General features: G+C 38.8%; 1 protein-coding gene across 2 annotated transcripts in view; it reads right to left on the bottom strand.

Annotated features, from left to right (window-relative positions):
- Positions 1-19,119, bottom strand: part of apolpp (retinoid- and fatty-acid binding glycoprotein apolipophorin) — a 39,831-nt gene that overhangs the window by 6,934 nt on the left and 13,778 nt on the right. Inside the window, exons 10-43 of one of the 2 annotated variants that reach the window (XM_074102871.1) lie at positions 18,681-18,833; positions 17,630-17,777; positions 16,678-16,798; positions 16,128-16,290; positions 15,589-15,783; positions 14,638-15,355; positions 13,777-14,519; positions 13,545-13,671; positions 12,852-13,227; positions 12,364-12,744; positions 11,907-12,072; positions 11,329-11,553; positions 10,813-10,994; positions 10,454-10,568; positions 10,063-10,219; positions 9,623-9,792; positions 9,155-9,300; positions 8,501-8,900; positions 8,123-8,267; positions 7,455-7,646; positions 6,730-6,968; positions 6,385-6,483; positions 6,215-6,268; positions 5,578-5,743; positions 5,059-5,231; positions 4,427-4,626; positions 4,021-4,150; positions 3,643-3,814; positions 3,085-3,203; positions 2,410-2,538; positions 1,903-2,046; positions 1,214-1,382; positions 615-820; positions 283-414 (exon numbers count right to left, since the gene is read on the bottom strand). In XM_074102871.1, the coding sequence (XP_073958972.1) occupies positions 283-414; positions 615-820; positions 1,214-1,382; positions 1,903-2,046; positions 2,410-2,538; positions 3,085-3,203; positions 3,643-3,814; positions 4,021-4,150; positions 4,427-4,626; positions 5,059-5,231; positions 5,578-5,743; positions 6,215-6,268; positions 6,385-6,483; positions 6,730-6,968; positions 7,455-7,646; positions 8,123-8,267; positions 8,501-8,900; positions 9,155-9,300; positions 9,623-9,792; positions 10,063-10,219; positions 10,454-10,568; positions 10,813-10,994; positions 11,329-11,553; positions 11,907-12,072; positions 12,364-12,744; positions 12,852-13,227; positions 13,545-13,671; positions 13,777-14,519; positions 14,638-15,355; positions 15,589-15,783; positions 16,128-16,290; positions 16,678-16,798; positions 17,630-17,777; positions 18,681-18,833 (7,155 nt within the window). Of the gene's footprint in view, positions 1-282; positions 415-614; positions 821-1,213; positions 1,383-1,902; positions 2,047-2,409; positions 2,539-3,084; positions 3,204-3,642; positions 3,815-4,020; positions 4,151-4,426; positions 4,627-5,058; positions 5,241-5,577; positions 5,744-6,214; positions 6,269-6,384; positions 6,484-6,729; positions 6,969-7,454; positions 7,647-8,122; positions 8,268-8,500; positions 8,901-9,154; positions 9,301-9,622; positions 9,793-10,062; positions 10,220-10,453; positions 10,569-10,812; positions 10,995-11,328; positions 11,554-11,906; positions 12,073-12,363; positions 12,745-12,851; positions 13,228-13,544; positions 13,672-13,776; positions 14,520-14,637; positions 15,356-15,588; positions 15,784-16,127; positions 16,291-16,677; positions 16,799-17,629; positions 17,778-18,680; positions 18,834-19,119 lie in introns of both variants that reach the window. The other variant, XM_074102870.1, reaches the window with a different exon arrangement.

Raw genomic sequence — 19,119 nt, forward strand, 5'->3', positions numbered from 1 at the left:
TTTTGATAGACTGTATAGCTAAACAAAATAGTAGTCTTCTCGTGGTAGTTATAAAAAAAGAAATGGGATATTAAATAAAATAATACCGCTCATACTTTATGGCAGATTTCACGAAATTATAGGGAAACGACAGATGTCACAGGTTTCCAGATATATTTTCTAAATTATAGTACTCGTAATTTCAGCGACTGGAAATGGAGAAATCTGCCTCCTGAATCATAAATTTTTAATGATGCTCACGAACATGGTGATATTGGAGACAGTGATATTGCTGATGTTTACCTCAAGTTTACTGGTGCAGAGAGCCATGACACCGTAATTGGAGCCAACGCCGATGCGACCGTTAGCCTGCCTGAAGGCAAACGCCTCCTTTTCTAACACTGGGAAACCGTGCGCTTGTCCATTCAGGACCACCTTTAAAAATAAAAGAAAACTAATAAAATTACGTTTAAAGATAGACATATGTTACAGAATTTTAAGTTACTAAATAGAAATCTTGATTAACAAGAGTAAGAAAGTTGCTTAATTTGAAAAAAAATAGGTTAGACGTTTTTGCGCTCATTTTTGTGAGCCATACATTTTTCATTATGACAATAAAAAAAATTGTCAATTACCTGTCCATTCTCCTTAAGCTCAATGGTCATTCCATCCTTATTCTCCAAGATCAAAGCCTTCGGGTTTCCATTCTGCAGCTGCAGAATCAGCGTGAAATTCCTGTCAACGTAGTCGTGAGCCAGTACGTAGCGGCACGTTCCGGGGAAGGTCAAGTGACGTCCGTCAAAGGTGAAGATGTGCTGGCCGTTTACGACGACAGCGCGAACTGTGGAGTTGAGATATCATGATGAAGAAGTTGCGAGAAAGTTGGCTTGATATACTTAGCACTTTACTTAACATGTTATCCGGCTATATTCTTAATGCTTTTGTACAACGAGGTTTAGCGGTCAGGCGACTAGTCATTATTTAACAAATCAAAGTGCAGTTGTGCTACAAATTGATCAAACAAAACTCAGGGATATTAGCAGTTAATTAAAGCGAAGAAGAAATCCGCGTCTCTAGAATTATCTTTTGATAGCATCCTTGACACAAACAAACTTAAAATAACACAAAAGTGTTTTCACTTGTATTTCTGGCTTTTGAAAAATGTATTACGTCTCAGCCCCTCGATTAAAAGAGTTCACTCTAGTAATAGTTTTTCAAAGGGTTTGTTACTTACGTTTAGCGGGAACTTCGTCGAGTGGGTTCAGGCTGCGAGGGCGGTAGGCGCGGAGCAAGCTCAGGGCATCGGGGACGTCGCCCCTCAGGAACTGGTTGAGCAGGCTGAAGGAAGCTGCACCGCCGAATGACGGCGTGGAGAAGCGACCGGGACCAGTAATGAAAGCAGTCTGAGGATAAGAAATGAAGTTAATTCCGACTGATTTTATGTCATCCTGTTGCAGTTTATTAGCTGGAATAGATAATAATAGTCACAAGCCTGTGATTGACTTCAAAGACTTTAAGAAGATACCAAGTGTAGCTGGTGATTGAAACCTGAGTTCTTTCCAAGGTACTCATCACGATACATCATGTGATTGGTACACTTATTAAAATCTGTCACGCAACTGAATACACTGTCATTTGCTTTTCTTGAAATCGTATCGCACGCGTTTGTCTGGGTCATTATATGTCCCGAGTACACTGATGACTTATGGCACCATGGGCAGCTTGTGTTTCCCATTGTGTGAATAACACAAATGTTTGTTCTCGGGTCTTGGATGTTTATATGTATTTAGGTATGTATTTATCTATATAAGTATGTTTATCCGTTGCCTAGTATCCATAGTACAAGCTTTGCTTAGTTTGGGACTAGGTCAATTGGTGTCAAGTGTCCCATGATATTTATTATAACTAACAAGTGCTACTAACCGGGTTAATGTTGGCAATGCCAGGAATGCCAAGCTCGTTGATTTGAGCGCGCACGAACTGCACGAGAGAAGTGAGTGCCACTGCGAACTTTTCGTAGATGTTGCGAAGCTCCTTGGCATCGTCGCACTTCTCTTGTTTCAATTTCTGAAATAAAGGTAGAGTTAAGTGGAAGATGCGTGTGGTTGGAGATTTGTTAAGTTAGGCGATATTTCTATAAGCATTCTGTTTCTCACAAGAAATTTTGAGGGTTAGCCCATCAGTATGTGAGAATAGAGATATCGACGGACATGGCGGTAAGTACCAAAGATGGGGATTTCATGACAATTACTTACGTCCAGGTACTGATAATGCTAAAAATGCTACCGAATTACTTGGAAACAAATGGAACGAGAAGAGCAAAACCAAAAAAACACACTTAAGCCATAAGTTTCACTTCATGGTAACACTATTTAGCAGCTGTTATCAAATCTTTAACATAAAATACAAAAATATTTTAGTGCCATATACCTTTGTGACGTAATTATGGAACGCCTCGACGAAAGCTTTGGCCTCTCGGGTTGGGATGATGTCTTGGAAGGCTTGGTGCACGTTGTTGAGGAGAGCAATCACCTGATCAGGTACTGCCAATTCTTGCCACTAGAACATTAAATAAAGTTAAGCTTTAGAGTGCCAGCGACACATAAAGTTGTCAGCAGTTGTCGTGCCTACAACGCCATGGATCCCTACAACTGTTCGAACTACATAGTACGAAGTTCACATTGGTTTTTGATATTAAAATGACATGGCGAGTTGGTGATAAATTTAGTATGCACTAGCATTTAAAAGGTAACGAATTTAGGAAACTCAACATAAGTAAAATCACGTTCTGTTATTCGGGGATTAAATCAAATTGGGCTCTATCTAAATGAACACTGGCACTAAAGTTGGCTTAACTTCTGATTTTGTACTGAAAAAACTTGTCTGGGATTATCAGTTTTATCGCAATTAGCTTATTGAACGAAAATATAATGGCTGTAAAGTGATGAAGAAGTAATTTCAATAAAAAGTAAAATTTCTGTTTTTTTCTGCTGTTTCCAAGTTCCTAAAAATGTTATAGTTGAAAATAGCGGTGACCTTAGTTTTATTGCACTCCTCATTTTCACGATCTAATAAATTATCGAAGTATTTTAAGTTTTGATTTACCTTTTCTTTGATAACGGCAACAAACGGCAGCTCCTTGATTTGCTCGGTGACGTCAGCAAAGATCTGGCCGACCTTAACACGGAACTCCTTCAACTGAGCCACTACCAAGCGGGTCAGGTCTGTAAATACAAGAAATCTTTTAAATTATATCATCCACATACATCGTACATAAATGTAACAGTCAATCTTTTTTTAGGGGTAAGCCAATTCATTAGAAAGAATAAACAAACTTGGAATAAATAAATGAAAGGACATGAGAATTGAGAAGGTTTTTAAAAGTATAGTCATGATCCCTTAAAACAAAGGATTCAATGATTGAGAAAACATCCCTCGAAAAGATAAATTGTAACTAGCTCTCTAAAGTCCTATTGAAATCTTTGGAACAAGAAAGTAAAAATTATGAAGATTCATTTTCTGGTGTCAATAATGAATTAGGAGGGATTTTGCGAAATCACTATAACATAAAGTAATCGGCAACCAACGAGAGATCTCATACTATTTCTGCGAAGCTTATAGCATACTACGGTATTCCAAGGTTGGAGATTAAAGTTTTCTTACCCTTGAAGATTTCAGCGAAGGTGTTAGTCAGCTCTTGCAACTCAGCCTTGTGTTTCTCGAAGAAGTCAGTGATGAGGGCGGCAAAGTGGGCGACTAAGTCGATGAGGCCGTCCAAGTACTCGCGAGCGAGGGCTGCAACCGTCTCGTACAACTTCTTGAGCTGAGGCTCCAGCTGTAAGAAGTAAATATAATAAGAATCTTTTATAAAAGTAGAAGTGTAAAATAGATAACAATTAGTGTACCTATTAATTGAAAAAATCGATACGGGTTTTGGCAAAGCACTGATTGATTTAATAAACTGTCAAATGGATGAACATAAAAGCGCATACACTAGAATGAACCAACGAAAAATACTGTGCAGAAACTATCGTAACTTACTTTTTGTGTGTAGAGCTCGCCAATCTTCTTGGTTGTGGCATTGATGGTCTCCCAAGACTGCTCTACAAGGGGCTTGGTGCTCTTGATGATATCGGAAATGGCTTTAGCGAAAATCTGGAAGATGTCGCTCCTGACAAAAAAGAAAATGGTTAGCTTTGTTAAAAGTTCTCTAAACAGACACTAAAGAAGAATAAGAATAAGTGTAATGAAAAAAGGTAGAAATTCATTAAAAAGGTAAATAAAGATTTTTGTATTACCAAAATAGCTAAAATCAAGTCTAGCATAGTCATAGACTCCCGGACTAAAATGAAATACTGTTTTACTCATCATGTCAGAACACAAAATTGCAGCTAGGTATTTTATTAAGTAGAATGATGATAATAGTATTTGAGTCCATGGTACTTACAGGAAGACGTAGGTTTCCTTCAATGCTTTGTCATTAGAGATCTCTTTGGCAAGCTTTTCGAACTCCTCCTCCCAGGATTTTGAGATTTCTTGAGCCGTAGGTTGCACTCGCTTGAGGGTGTTCTTGAAGTCGTTGCTAGCTTTCTCTCCTAGTTCCTTGATGCGAGCCTCCAGGTTTGTCAGGTCATTTTTCAGAGCATTCTGATAAAGAAGATTTTGGCTACATTATATTTCATGATCAACTACATTAATGTGTAATTGTTTAACTATCAGTATAATACGCTCCTCGCCTTTGTTCTCCTCTCTGTGTTTGTATTTTTATTTTTATGTGCAATAAAGAGTTTACATACATACATACATATAATACTGTCATAGTAATAGAAGACGCCGTGATTGGCGTTAAATTTAATAATAGTTTTTGCACATTTTTTCAATTTACTTCTCATTCTAATGAGAGCTGTGCAGGTAAGTGACACTAAAAATCTGATCGCACAAGCTTCTATATTTTAAGCAAATAAAAATAAAAACATTGCTCAAGGTGCTTTTAGGAACACTTACATTACCCTTTATTTAAGAAAAGACTTATTAGGCCAGTAAAAAACTGACAACAGTTCTGTTATCGCCCAAACTTACCACAAAGTAGTTGAAGTTCTCCTTTGAGATGCCATAGTCGCTCTTGACAAGGTTGTCCTGAAGGTACAAAGCTCCGTGGATGATGTTCTTCCTTTCACCAGGCAAGACGATGTCAGCACTGACATCCACACGCTTTTCGGGCTCCAGATGTCCAACCACCGACAGCTTGCGTTCTGATTCGTCTGCACGGTTAGTTTATTTAAAAATGATCTTATTTTTGGAGAATTGTATTGATTATACAAGATGAGCTTTATCTAGTTTCTCAGTTTATTTGTTTATTATCAGTTGCTTTTATTTTTTTTACAAATTTACGCTTAGAATTTCAAAGGTGTACGCTAGTTAAGTACCTATCATCAGCATCATCATAATCATCATCATCATACCAGCCATAGAACGTTCACTGTTGAACATAGGCTACCTCCATATCTATAGTTTTTAGTTTTTAAAGAAACCTCAGATTTTTTTTTATTATCAGGATATAAGAGAAGACAACAATTTTACTATCATCCAAAGACTTACCGCTGTATCCAGTAGTGAATTCGTAATACTGGAAGTCTTTGGCAATGGCATGCACCAGCACGGGCTTGCCTTCCAGCAGGCTAAACTTAAGGTCTGCTTGCTGAAGATTCTCCTTCAGGACCGATGATCCTTGTAAATCGATGACTTTAACGATAGGAGTATCCACCTGGAAAAATAAGTGGCATTAGATTTCAAGTTTTGTATTTGCATCTGTAGAAAGAGCATTATTAGTTACACTTTGACTCAAACTCTTTATTGCCTTCAATGCACCGATGCAAGGTTGTGCTGTATGTACTACTTACAAGTCACATAATACTGGTTTTGTTTTGTTACCTACTTCACATGAGTAAGGAAAAAAAAGATTCATCATCATTATAAACATCAACCTTGCATGTTCCACGGTTAGTTAAGATAAACGTCCGACTGCTCGACATGCTAACGCCCAATAGATGACACCTCGCTGTCACTTCTATTATTGCTAATGACAAAATTAAAATGTCAATTATTGGGACAGTGATGAGCACTCGTACGTTTACCTTATGTTTAGTTTTTAAAATAACGGCTAAAACTGTAGTTGTGCCTTCTAAAAAAACCATTACTTAACCTTACATAAAGATAATAATTTTTTTATGCTTACCAAAAGCTTGATGAGTTGCGGGTTCACTTCCAACAGGATCTTTGATTCGCGGTCCTGAAACAATCAAAATGTTAGACATTTGTTTTGTTTCAAGGATCCAATAAGAACTTTAAGCTTAGCGTTGCAATCGTTAGTCATTTTAAATCTGAGTTACTAGATAATGTACTTACTTTGCCAAGAGTGGGGTGAGAGATGGAAGCTGAAGATTCAAACTTGACGTTGTTTTCAGCTGGAGTATGTAGACCACCGCGTACTTTCAATACTGCTTCCTAAGATTAAAAAAAAAATTACAGAAGACTATTAGACCAAGTACATACTCGTAGCAGACCATAATAGACAAAGCTACGGGCACGACTTTTTTATCATCGCGAAGACGAGTAAGATGGCGGAAATATACTCGGTTCATTTCGAGCATCTACTGTTTCTTATGCTTTCTTAACGTGCTTATCTCATACACCAGCTATCAATAAAGTGCACTTTTTAACATTGTGATTATTTTAAGTATCTTGACTTACCCTGCCCAATTTGGGATGGCTGAAGCCTAGCTCAGCGTTCGCAGTATGAGAATTGCCGCTGCCTTGCACGTCGACGAAGAACCTAGCAGCTGCCTTGTGCTGGGGCTTGGTCTTGTCAGGATGCAGCTCAATGTGCCCTTGAATGGGGAACGGCAGACCCTTGTTGGTCGGGTAGCTCACGAGACCCTCCAGGGCGAGCACGCGAGAGGGAAGGGTTAGAGTCACGCCGGCGGGGAATTCTAGAAAAAAAAGGTTCATTTTAGAGAGAGAAAGTAGAGGGAGAGTAGAAGCATTGGGTAGTTTAATGATTAGTTATTATGTTGCAATTTTACTTTACTATTCCGCGAAAAAGTAAAATGATGCAAAGTAGCCTCGCTTGAACTGAATATCACTTGCGTTACAATGTGGTTTATACTCGTATAAGTAACTGTATCCTATGGTATGGATAAAATCAAAACTCATCGCTGCAAAATCATAAAAGATCTCACTGCTACTCGTACGCTTACCATGAGGTATCAATAAACCATTGTTAATATTGTGATAGGGGCATATCTAAGGGCGAAAGAGATAGCGTAGCTTAACATTGTGTAAGAGTGTGAGTTAAGGAAGATTTTAATAAAAAAGTTGCCAAGATGTCTGTTTACATCACTTTAAATAGCGCTGCGAATAGAATTCAAAGAAATAAATGATTTCGAAGATTCTGATACAATTTTAATTTGACTTACTGCCTTGATCCGGAGTGCTGTACACATGCAGATGGTATTTCTTGTCCTCCTTGTTGATATGAAGGTCCAGGTTGTACTGCGGGAGCTTGCGTTCAGAGACTTCACTGGACACTTGGAGACCAAATTCAGGCGCGAAACCCAACTTGCGGAGATCTACACCTACGTTGAATTGGTGCTGGAAAACGCCGGGTTCTAAAAGAAAAAGAAATAGTTACATAGTATGATTACAATTTTGATCGCAATTATTTTGAATATAATAATAGACTGTACTTTCCGGGGATAGAAGTAGCCTATCCTCGTGAGTCCTCATGTACTTCATAAAGAACAAATTGACACTAAGGGTAACGGCCGAATGCACTTTCGAAAACACAAAATGTTCATCAAAATGAAGAATTTTAAGAATGTTGAAATAATATCCTAAATAATAAAGCCGGTAACCCACATCTAATTCTTAAGTACTCACTCTTAAAAAAGTTTTGTAAGAACTCCGGAAGCTATATTAATTTGGAATAGTATTTGGAATGGAATGGCTATCCATTAGTATTTTATTAAATTTATTTGTGTGATTTATACTTCAAGATTAGCCAGAGAAATAACGAAAGTTAACCTCTTTGTCATATCAGTAAAAGAACGAAATATTGGCATGCAAGCAATTTGAGAGGACTTACTTTGGACATTGATCTTGGAGTGCAAGTCGGCGTTGGCACACTGCTTCTTCTCTTCGCAGTAGACATAGGAGTTCTTGTACTCTAAGTTGGTGACACGAGTCTCAGCCACATAGCTACGCTCACCGATGGCCAGATTTAAGAATGTCTGAGAAAGAAGAAAAATGTTTACGACTTCATGTGGACACCTGAATTTACCTGCGGAGTAAATTGTCTAGTAGATGGTCTATATATGAAGTTCCCAATCAGCACTAGACCCGCGGAAAGCGGAAAGTAACGTCTAAGCCCTCTTATTCTGAGAGGAAGCATATGTCCAGCAGTGTGGAACATATAAAAGCCGAAGACCTTTAAAAGAACGTACAAGATGTTAATAGGTCTCACCTCAACTCCTTGCTCATTTCCTTCAGTAAGCAGAGTACGGATGTACTTGAAGGTTGCAGACTTCTGTTCTTCCTTGACCTTCACGGAGCCTGAACCTTCGATGATGGTCTTCGTACCCTCCTGCTTGCTGATGAAAGACGTGCTTCCACTGAGAACATTCTTGTTGTCGTTAGTCGCGTGGAATTCCAATCGTTTGCCGCTACCATCGTCCTTGCTGGCGATTTGGACGTTGTAGTTCTTCCATCCAAGAGCCTCGGAATTGGCAACAGCCTTGATGGCTACGTCATCTTTTTGGAAGCTGGCCTCAGAAACGATATCAAGGCTAACGTCTTTGATGTTCTCTACCTTGATCTCAGATTTACCTTGGTTGGAGCTGACGTATTCACCCTTGAGGTAAATCCTGTTAAAAAGGATATTAATTTATAAGTACGGCTAATAAAATGGACTGCTGATGTTTTTGAGAACTTGTTCAGTTCAGTTTGACAATTCAATTTAGTTTGCTACTGACAATAAGTATCTGGCATTTAAGAATATGGGAAATACTGAAAATTTGGTGAACTTATCGGAAATAAACCCCTTGTTTTTGGACGTGTCTAAAAGAAGAAAAGTTTTAAAATAATATGTTCCAATTTTCTGATCATTCGTATTAATTACCTGCTGGTCTTAGGGTTGCTGGGGCTGTTGTACTTAATGTCAAAGAGCGGGTGAGACTTGGAGTAGACAACCACGGATTCGGACTTGTACACGCGACCGTCAGCGTCCACAATGATGATTGAGCTGTAGGAATCTGGTGTAGGGTTCTGTAAGAAAACGATGACATTAGGAAAAGAAAAAATCGTGTTGACATTCATAGTTATGTTGATGACAGGATTATAAAAAGCAAGTGAGACATTATCAACCATAACTTTGCGTAAAATTTATTTAAAAAGAGAGTAAAATAAGAAAATACGACACCAGATCTATATCACTTGCTGAAGATAATTTAAACCCGAGCATTAAACAGAGCCACCACGAAAGACGAAAAATTTGCATTGATTTGGAATAAATATGCTGTCATAAGTGTTTATATAACAGTCAAAATAATGCTTATAAGATAGCATACAATGTAAAGTAATAAATTACCTTAGTGACCACGCTAAACTCCAGTTTCTTGAGCTGTTCGGCCTGAGGTGTGTTGGTCTTGATCTTTAGAGCATATTCCTGATGGCCTGATGATGCTTCCGCCACGAGGTTTGCGCTCTTGCCCTTTCCATATAGAGCCTTAACGTCAATATTGCCGGTCTTCTGTTCGCCTGGTATAAATATAGTGCATTATTTCCCAGCAAATTTACATGCGTCACTTATAAATAGTTTCTTAAATAGGCTTAAATGACTAGCTAATAAGATGGCTAAAGTTAATTTTGTTTGCTGTTTAGCAAAACAAAATTAAATGTTCCTTATAAAGGTTCTTTTCAATTTGGTAATTTTTCAATTTGAAACATATTACATGGTTTGAAATGTTACCCAAATACCTATGTTGTTATTCAATGATTTGATATTATAGATTTGTAAGTTATAATTACCTCCAAGATCAGCCTTGTAGTTGAAGTCAACGCTCAATGGGTCAACATGGGGGACCAACACCTTGACCTTGGTAAAACCACTCTTGGGGCCTACTTTGCCACTCGCGTCAAACTTGTAAACGTCAGCGTTTACTTGGACAGATTGGACTGAAGTGTACTGTTGAAAAAAAAACAACTTAGATGCATAATTTCAATAAGTACAAACGTTATCCAGTCATGTTAAAGTTCAAAGGCGTGCAAAATCTCAAACCAGTGATTCACTTAGATAACATGGTAAAGTTAGTACAGTCAACGAACAGCGACTGAAAGCAACAAGGTACAAAGTGATCACGACGATTTTAATCTCAGCCAGTTTAAGGACGTAATAAAGATAGTTCTTGTTAATACATACCTCAAGGTAATAGTCCTTGTTCTCAGGGACAAGCCACAGCCAGTTGGAGACAATTTTGATGTCGTGCGCCTTCTCGAATGGCAAGCGGAGGCTGACAGTGTTATCTTCCAAGTATCTTTTGACAATGCAATATATTATACATGATGCTTTGAAATTGCTTAATTAATTACAACAAAAGAGAAAAACATACGGCACAAGCAAGCCTCTTCTTTCTAGTTTTTGATAAGTTTAGAATTAAAATATAAAAAACAACACATAAAATTAATGTTAAACTCTCATTTTACTGTCTTAGTTTCGCATTGACTTTTGAGTTACAGGACAAAATAATATTGATACACTCAAATTAAAAATCTACTCACTTCTTATCACCGGTTCCACTGACTTTGAGTTCTCCAGAGCCAACCAGTTCAAAGCCAATGTCGCTGCCATAGCTGCCCTTCAGCCTGTAATTCTCAGTGCCTTCCAGGGAGTCAGGGTCGGTGTAGTCGATGCTTCCGGAAAGAGAAGCCGGGTGCGCGATCAGATTGCCGTTGACATCAGACTGAAAAAAAAAATTGTTAATTGATTCTACTTTATCAGTTGTTGCAACTTGAAGACATTTCTTGGAAGAAGAGAAGAACAATTGGGTAACCTTATAGATAGATCATCAGGTTATTAACATAGAAAACTAAGACAAGATGTCGGACAAATGACAATTTGTTTCTCCAGGCCATATTAAAACTATTAAATTTGAAGTGTTAAAAAAAATCTATAAATATCGAAAAAGATCAATTAGATGATGAATGAAGAATTAGAAGATGAATTTTATGAATAAATAAATGAAATGAAATTTATTTTAGCAGATACAAAAAAGTGCAGCTTTATATTAGTTATACCTTGAGTTCCAGTTTTCCCTTCTCGCCTTCCAAACTGTTCTTGACGAAGAAAGTGTTCTGCAGGTTCTTTCCGTCCTTCAGGCTGAGGTCGAGTTGACCTTCGTAGTGATAGACGTCCTTTTTGAAGTTACAGTTGTTCAGCTTGGACTTGTAGCTGAGTGTGGAAGCGGGGCCGCCACGCTTGACTGCGTCAGAGAGAACCAGTTCGGCGTGGCCATTGTACACCTGGAAATTTCACGGGTATCACTGAATCTTGCAAAAAATATCGAAAAGTCTGTTAATACTATGAGACAACGTTTCTGCTGAAGTTCTGAGAAAAGTTTAAATGTTATGCATCTTAGCTTTGACTTTTTGTCAGAGCGCTCTGATCGTACTTGGCTTTAAGGGTCAGTGATGGCAACTTTGTACAATTCATAACGTGTTCCCCCGCGTTTGGCCTCGTGAAACTGTTGCCATTATAAAGACATTAATTTAATCAAGTACGTTTTTTGCGGCAACTGAAGAAATTTAAAGCTTTTCAGCTGGCAGCAGATGTGTTATGTATACACGAAAATATTTATTTATAATTATACACTTACATCATCTTTGTGCGTGATATCCCTGTTGACTTTCAGGCTGAGTATCCTCTCAGTTGGCAGTACCACTTCGATCAGCGCCGCGGATTTGCCAGCAGCCTCAAGCTGTTGGTCGTGGTTCACGTTCACATTCACTTCGGTCTTCTGGCCGGCGTATTCCAGTTTGTTCCTAAAAAACATTTAAACTTAGTCACTAAAACCATAATTTGACGTCGAGATTTGTCCAATTAATATATTTTTGGAGCAATCCACAGAATGAAGATAAAAGTGGTGAAAAATAATGATAAAGATAATAAATAGTAAGAAGGAGCTGTCTTGGAGCCCGAGATTTTGTAACTTAAAATAATTGTAGTGTACGAAATTTACCTCTATAAGTAGGATTTAAGATATACTAGAAAAAAAAAAGATGCAGCAAAGTTCAAGTCGTCAGAAATTCGTACAAATGTAGAAGACAACTTACTTAGAGTCAACAAGCTTGTCAGTTGTCCTGGTCTTGGTTGAGAAGGAAACCTTGTCCTTGTTGTTCTTCTCGAAGTCCAAGAACACATCGACATCAGCGTTATAGACCGGATTCTTGATTTGGAACTTAACATCACCCTTGATTTTGCGCTGGGCGTTCTTAAAGTCAATCAAGATGGCACCGTTTCCTTTTCCGTCGGCGTCAGTGACTGCAAACTGACCGTTGGCGCTGATGGTGTCCTTGAGAATAAGCTTCAGTTCTCCCTTGCTGTTGGCTCCACGGCTAATCTTCAGAAGCCAGTCGAGGATGTCTCCTTTGGAGTACGAGATCTTAGCGTGGGACGAGTACTGGTTGGTGTTGTCAACAACTCCAATATCGAATCTGTTAAAAATATTGCTCGTTAGTGAATACAGGTAACAATTAACGTGACTTCAATTGCCAGCTTTTTAATAACTCCTAAAATAATCAGATTATTTAAGGTTACTTACTTAATGTCTTCTTTCTTTCCAGCACCGTTAATCTTCAGATGACCAACAGCTCCAAAGTGCACGTCGTTAGGCTTGGACTTGTGCGTGACAACACCAGACAACTCGTACTTGCCGCAATCCTTAATAGCAATGTAGTTCTCAAGGTTAGACTTATCAGCAGAAACGATGTCACGCTTAGCGAACACTTCAACTCCACGCTTGTCAGCGTTAGCAACGAGTTTTACACTGTAGTCTCCGGGTTGCTTGATCTGAGTTCTCGCTTCGAGATCAAACTCAGCCTTTTTGTCCATGTATTTTCCTTCAATTTCAATGTCGACCTTCTTGGGGTCAACTTCAGCATCGAATTTGACCTTGATTGGAAGAGCGTGAATTTCAACTGCAAAAACAAAACATTAAATGTAAGTTCGTTAGCATCAAAAAAGTTGTGAGAGTTTTTCCGATAAAAAATATTTTATTGAAGAAGAGCTTTTGACAATTGTAGGTATACTTTTAATAGCCACAGACTGGATACCACAAAACGGACTTCGGCGGCGTGGCAGGCCCAGGCGCCGATGGCGGGATGATCTGGACGCCTATCTTCGAAGCTGGTCAGAGATCGCCCAAGACCGGATCGAGTGGAGGTCATGGGGGCCTTTGCACAGCAGTGGGACACATCACGGACTTCTTAATAATAATAATAATAGGTGTACTTACATTTGTTTTTGGTGATCAGACTGAACTCTTGAGGTTTGTTGTAGTGCTTCAGAAGCTGGTTGAACGTGACGCGATTGCGGTTGTCGCGCAAGTCACCTCCGTAGAACAGCTCAATGTCGTTGCGTACCTAAAGGTTTACCCATTTGTTATTAAGAATATGAACATGGAGATTAAAGTTATAAGTACCTATTACTATGAAAGAATTAAGTTGGTTAAAGCATTTGCCACTTACAGTTTCTTCCCATTCAGAATGTCCATTGACTTTGAAGTTGACGTAAGGATTGACAGTGTTCTGGAACTCAAGTTTGTAGTCGTGTCCCTTCAAGGAACCGCCCAAGATTAAGTTGTGCTCTCCCTTTTTGGCCTTCAGGTCAAGTTCAAAGCTGTTTGGAGAATGGCTTTGTACGTAGTGACCACTTAGATCAAGAACATCATTGGAACCAGGCAGGTTAACTTTAATACCTTCCAATGTGTATTTGGAGGTAGGTCCGTTATTTTCTCTGATCAGCTGTCCTTCAATCTTCAGGTTTTGTTTGCCTTGTTCACCAGGCAGTTGGTACTCGACAATGGGCTTGAAGACGCTGCGTCTGTCATTACCTTGTACGTTGAAGCCAGCGCGAGCGTAATACTCCTGCTTATCTAAGTTACCCTTGAAAAGTATGACGTATTCGCTGGGCTTATTGTACAGAGAGACTTGGGCAGAAGCTGCCTTGATCGGTGACTCGAGATTCAGTTTTAAAGTCTTCTCTTGTTGGTTGTTGATTAGTTCACCGGAAAGTTGGGTGCGGCGGTTTTGCGAGCCTTCAACCTCGAAGAGCAATTCAAAGCTGCGGCGCTCAGGGTTGTCATTGCGAACGATGCCCTTAACGTGGTAACCACGGAGGTCGTTCTTCTCCAATACCAGCTTGACCTTTGATGCCCCAGTCAGGGGGTAACGAGCCACGAATTTGGACAGAGAGGCTTGGGCTTCCGGTCCTAAAAAAAGATAAAAAAAAAACAAACGTTTAAATCTTTCAAGTTATCCAAAAATTCTATTAAATAATTTGTAATGCATCTTTTGATACATTTTAAGAGACTATAGCAAAATGCTTACCAGAAACAGAGAATGGCACAGATACTTCTCCGCAGAGGGTCAAGCCAATAACCTTGGACAGCTGATCGAAGCATCCAGCATACTCCTTCCTATCGCTATCAACCTTGATCGGAATGTTCTTTTCCGGCTGTCCTTTCTCAGCTGTGTAGTATACAAGGTCATTTGAAGCAGTTACTATTTCCTGTTTATCAATAGGCAGCGCAAATTGAACGTCGATTCCTTTGCCGTTCTCAAGGATCTTAGCGATCAAGTGACCACCAGTAGACGAGTGCAGGTTTGTTACGACCTTGATTCCAGTGGCAACCGCATCAGCGTCAACCAAGAAGAGACCAGACACTTCGATGTCAGTGCTTGGCACAAGCTTGATATCCACCTTCGCGTTCTCAGGGGAACGTAAGATTTGACGGATGTCAATGTTGGTAGCGATGTCAAGACGAGCTGTAGCGGAACCGATAAGTTCAAGTCTGAGCGGCAGACCAGTTGAGGTCGGGTAGACTAACTCAGTGTCTAAGAACAGAACATTGGCATGGATTTCCTTCTGGAAGTGCTTGATTTTGTTGATGCCGTCGCTGACAGACTTAACCAGCTGATCGAGGACGCGGTTGAAGTTGAAACCCTTGTCATCACCGAGGGAGAGGAACACAGCATCAGTTCCGAATAGTTTGATGTAGATGTCCAGGTCCAATTCGTTGTTGTAAGGAGTAGAGTCATCTTTCAGCTGCAAAAAAGAAAATCAAAATAATTGATTACACAAGAACTTGAAATCATTTCTAACATGATAAAATAAAATTTTTGATCAACCTGTTGTGGTGTGGATGAGAATGTTGTAAATAAAAATAATTAAAAAATACCATACACACATAATTTGATTTCCATGTGTAAGATAAAGTGAAAAAAATTGAAATAATGTCACTTGACAATGTGATGGCTAAGTATTCTATAGATATTTACATGCTTGTCAAAGTTGTCGACTTCAGTCTTGATGGAGCGGCGCCCACGCACGCCATGCTCAACCTTCTGTTCGGCCTCCGTGAACCTCTTCTTTAGATCGTCGATGATAGACTGCGGCTCCTCGGTGCGCAAGAAGCTGTGAGGGCCTAGGAAGTGCTCTACCACGCGGTCGAGATTGCCTTGGCGACCTCCGATCTAACAAAGATGAAGAAAGTATAGCCATGAATAATTAAAACAGGTTGCTTTCGTGAAGAAAATTAATTTCGATTGTACAGAATCGCTCGATACATAAGGAGTTGAACGAAACTTACAGTCGGGGGAAAAAACTATGTTTCAATATATTTTTAATTTCTCCAAACTTTTATGGAAGTAAGTATATGACTAATAAAGTCAAGGATGTGCCAACTATTTCGGCTTTGTATAAGCCTTTGTATATTAAAAACATAGTTAAACAGATTTTAATTCATACAAATTTATCTAAAATCATGCTCAAAACTTTACTAATACTTTTCAAAGAATTACAAAAAGTAAACGCTTACCTCAAAGACGTTGAAGCTGTGTCCAAAGACCTCAGTGGTCAGGTTGAGGCTGACTGATCGGGGGAGGAAGTTGTTCTGCGAGTAGATCACGCTTTGCTCGATGCTGCCGCCGACGCCCAACGCATCAACGTTGTAGGACGCCTCGCGGTAGAAGGAGTACTTTCTGTTGACATAAACAACCATTACCATGATAACGAAGAAGAAACGAAAGCTGATGCGAATTGAGCAAAAGTGCAGAGACGTGCACGTGAGCGAAGCAATAAAAGCTAATTATTGTAACAATTAATAATAATAATAGGCCTTGACATCTTTTACAGATGATTTAGTAGCATCACGATGATACTTGCGCTCGTGAATGAATAGGCTGATTCGGGATAGGACCCAAATACAAATATAGAACCACTAACATTTGGATCCTATCACTATGATATCACTAATTACAAGAAAACATTAAAATACTCAATGAATTTATAAATCATAAGTGATCTCGTGTGTGATCCAGTTGATTATGGTTTTAATGTTTGAATTAATGAATAAAAAGAAAACATACCTATCATCGATATTGAAGCGGTTGGGAGTACGGATCTGGCCGTAGTGCTCGCGCGCATGCCTCTTGTCGGGATTGGCAGACTCTCTGATGTGGCGGAGAGAAGAGGTGACGTAGCGGCCGACTGGAATCCAAAATATATTTATTCATTATTGTTGTTTCATTTTGTAAATTTATTGACGATTCTTGTAGCATGAACGAAGCTATATAGCAGTGTGGACGTAAATAAGTAAACTATCGTTGAATTTGTAATGTTGCAAAGTAAAACGAAACGTAACAAATCAAAAGATTAACACAGTCATGCGATCAAATACTGGTTGATAGATTATTTCCAAATATTAATTAGATAAAAATTAAAAACTATTCATATGAGCAAACGAACACGGCTCTAGAGTTTGTTAACGAAAATACAAACTGATACATGGATGCACAAAAAAAAACCACAAAAAGAGACCAGCGCTGGGAATCGAACCCAGGTCCCCAGCATTCCGTGCTGCGTGTCATATCCCTACACTACCACTGGACAGGAGTCTAGACAGAAATTTCTCCCATGCACCACACATTTCAGCTTGCTTGTTTCTTAGTCACTTAAGCAGCGACACTAGCCAGCAGGCAACACCTAAGCAGGTCTTTTTTCTGGGTTTTTTCAGTGCATATATGTTTCAGTTAATATTTTTGTTGGATTTCACGGGATGACCGTAAAAGTAACAAATTTGGAGTTGAAATAAAAAATACAAAAAAACTCCTAAAACCAATCTCAATTTAAACTTAATAATGATGCCACTTGGTGAATGCTATTGAGAGGATAGAGAAACGATGAGTTAGGTATACAAATTATATTGCGCCACACCGAGAGTTATGAAGGTCAAGACAAGAGGTCTTCGCTCAGCTATAGGATACTGTCATAGGATATTAAAATAGTAATGATAGTAGTACCAATAGAATCAACTCCTACCTTGGTGCACCGGCTCAGTTTCAAGCAGATGCTTGATCTCAGTGGCAGACTTGCCGCAGGGGCACTCGATGACAGCCAAGTATGCCTTGATGCGGATTTCAGAATCCAACTGACGGTTTTTCAGCAGATCCAGCGCCGTTTTCTTGATCTATGAGGAAAAATCAATTACAGTACAATACAATACTCTTTTCACACCTCTCCTTCAGAAAAGTAACTTTTCCTCTCTGACGAGAGGGAGCAAAGTGCAACTTTTCTGTTCAAGGCTTTTCTAAGTATTTTATTGCAAATGCCATTTTTTGAAGTTGATAACTGTAAAGCCACGCCATTTTCTATGCTGGTTGTTCTTTAATAATATTTAGAATTTGTTTTTTTCATGTTTCTTAATGCTCGGTGTGAAAAGTTGTATGAGCCACTCGGGAGTAAAAATATTTTCATTTTGGGCGTTAACACTTGAATCCCTCATTACGCTCAGGATTTTGCTTTAGAATCCCTCGCTACGCTCAGAATTCTATTGTAGAATCCTTCGCTACATTCTGGATTCAATGTACGCCCTCGCCGAAAATACACCATTTTGCTCCCTTATGACACAAATAACTATTATTGCACACCATAAATCAGTACAAAAAATTATTGGTGTTAGGAATGATTTTAAAATCAATGGAGTGCTGTGTGCTGGACATCTACATGAACACTTGGGTAAGTATAGCATTGTTTTTAATTAAGGAAATATTAAAATTAACAGAAGCTTTTGCAGAGGTGGCAATTAAAGGAAAATAAGTAAGTACTTATCATAGTCTCACAGAATATAATCATCAAATTTAATTTATAAAGTCAAAGTCAAAATATCTTTATTCAATTTAGACTATAACAAATACTTAATGAATGTCAAAAATAAAACTACCACCGGTTCGGAAAAAGCTCTGTTGAGAAGAATCCGGCAAGAAACTCAACGAGGTATATATATATTTTTATTTAGTTTAAGTTTTTAATTTAGTGGGAAGTAGGTATAGAAAGATTAGATAAAGATGGTATTGATGACTTAATTCCTTACCTTAGCGGAGCAGGGGTCAGCCTGGAAGGCCTCAAGGGCAGCTGCCCTGACCCTGGCCTTGACGTTGTTGTCGACGGCGCAGTGCACCACCTTGTCGATCAGAACATCCTCCAAATGCCTGATGTTGCGAATACCTTTCAGTACAGCTACCACCTTTTAAAAAAGTAAAATATTAGGAGTTATTTCTAAAGAAAGTTATAAGTCAAAAATGATTTCAGTAGAGTTAAAACAGATTTCAGTGGTTTTATCATTACGAGTTGGTTTACAGATTTTTTTATTCATTTATGTTACATGGTCTGTAAGACGAATTTTATGTCATTGCCGCTGCCGCAAATTTTGCTCACGTACCATGTACGTTTAGCATACCATATGTCGTGCGTTTTATTTTTCAACCTCAACCTCATCGCTCGTAAATTCAAACGTTAGTAAGAGCAATAGC

Source organism: Choristoneura fumiferana, chromosome 19 (genome assembly GCF_025370935.1).
Source record: "Choristoneura fumiferana chromosome 19, NRCan_CFum_1, whole genome shotgun sequence".
Lineage (NCBI taxonomy): Eukaryota > Metazoa > Arthropoda > Insecta > Lepidoptera > Tortricidae > Choristoneura > Choristoneura fumiferana.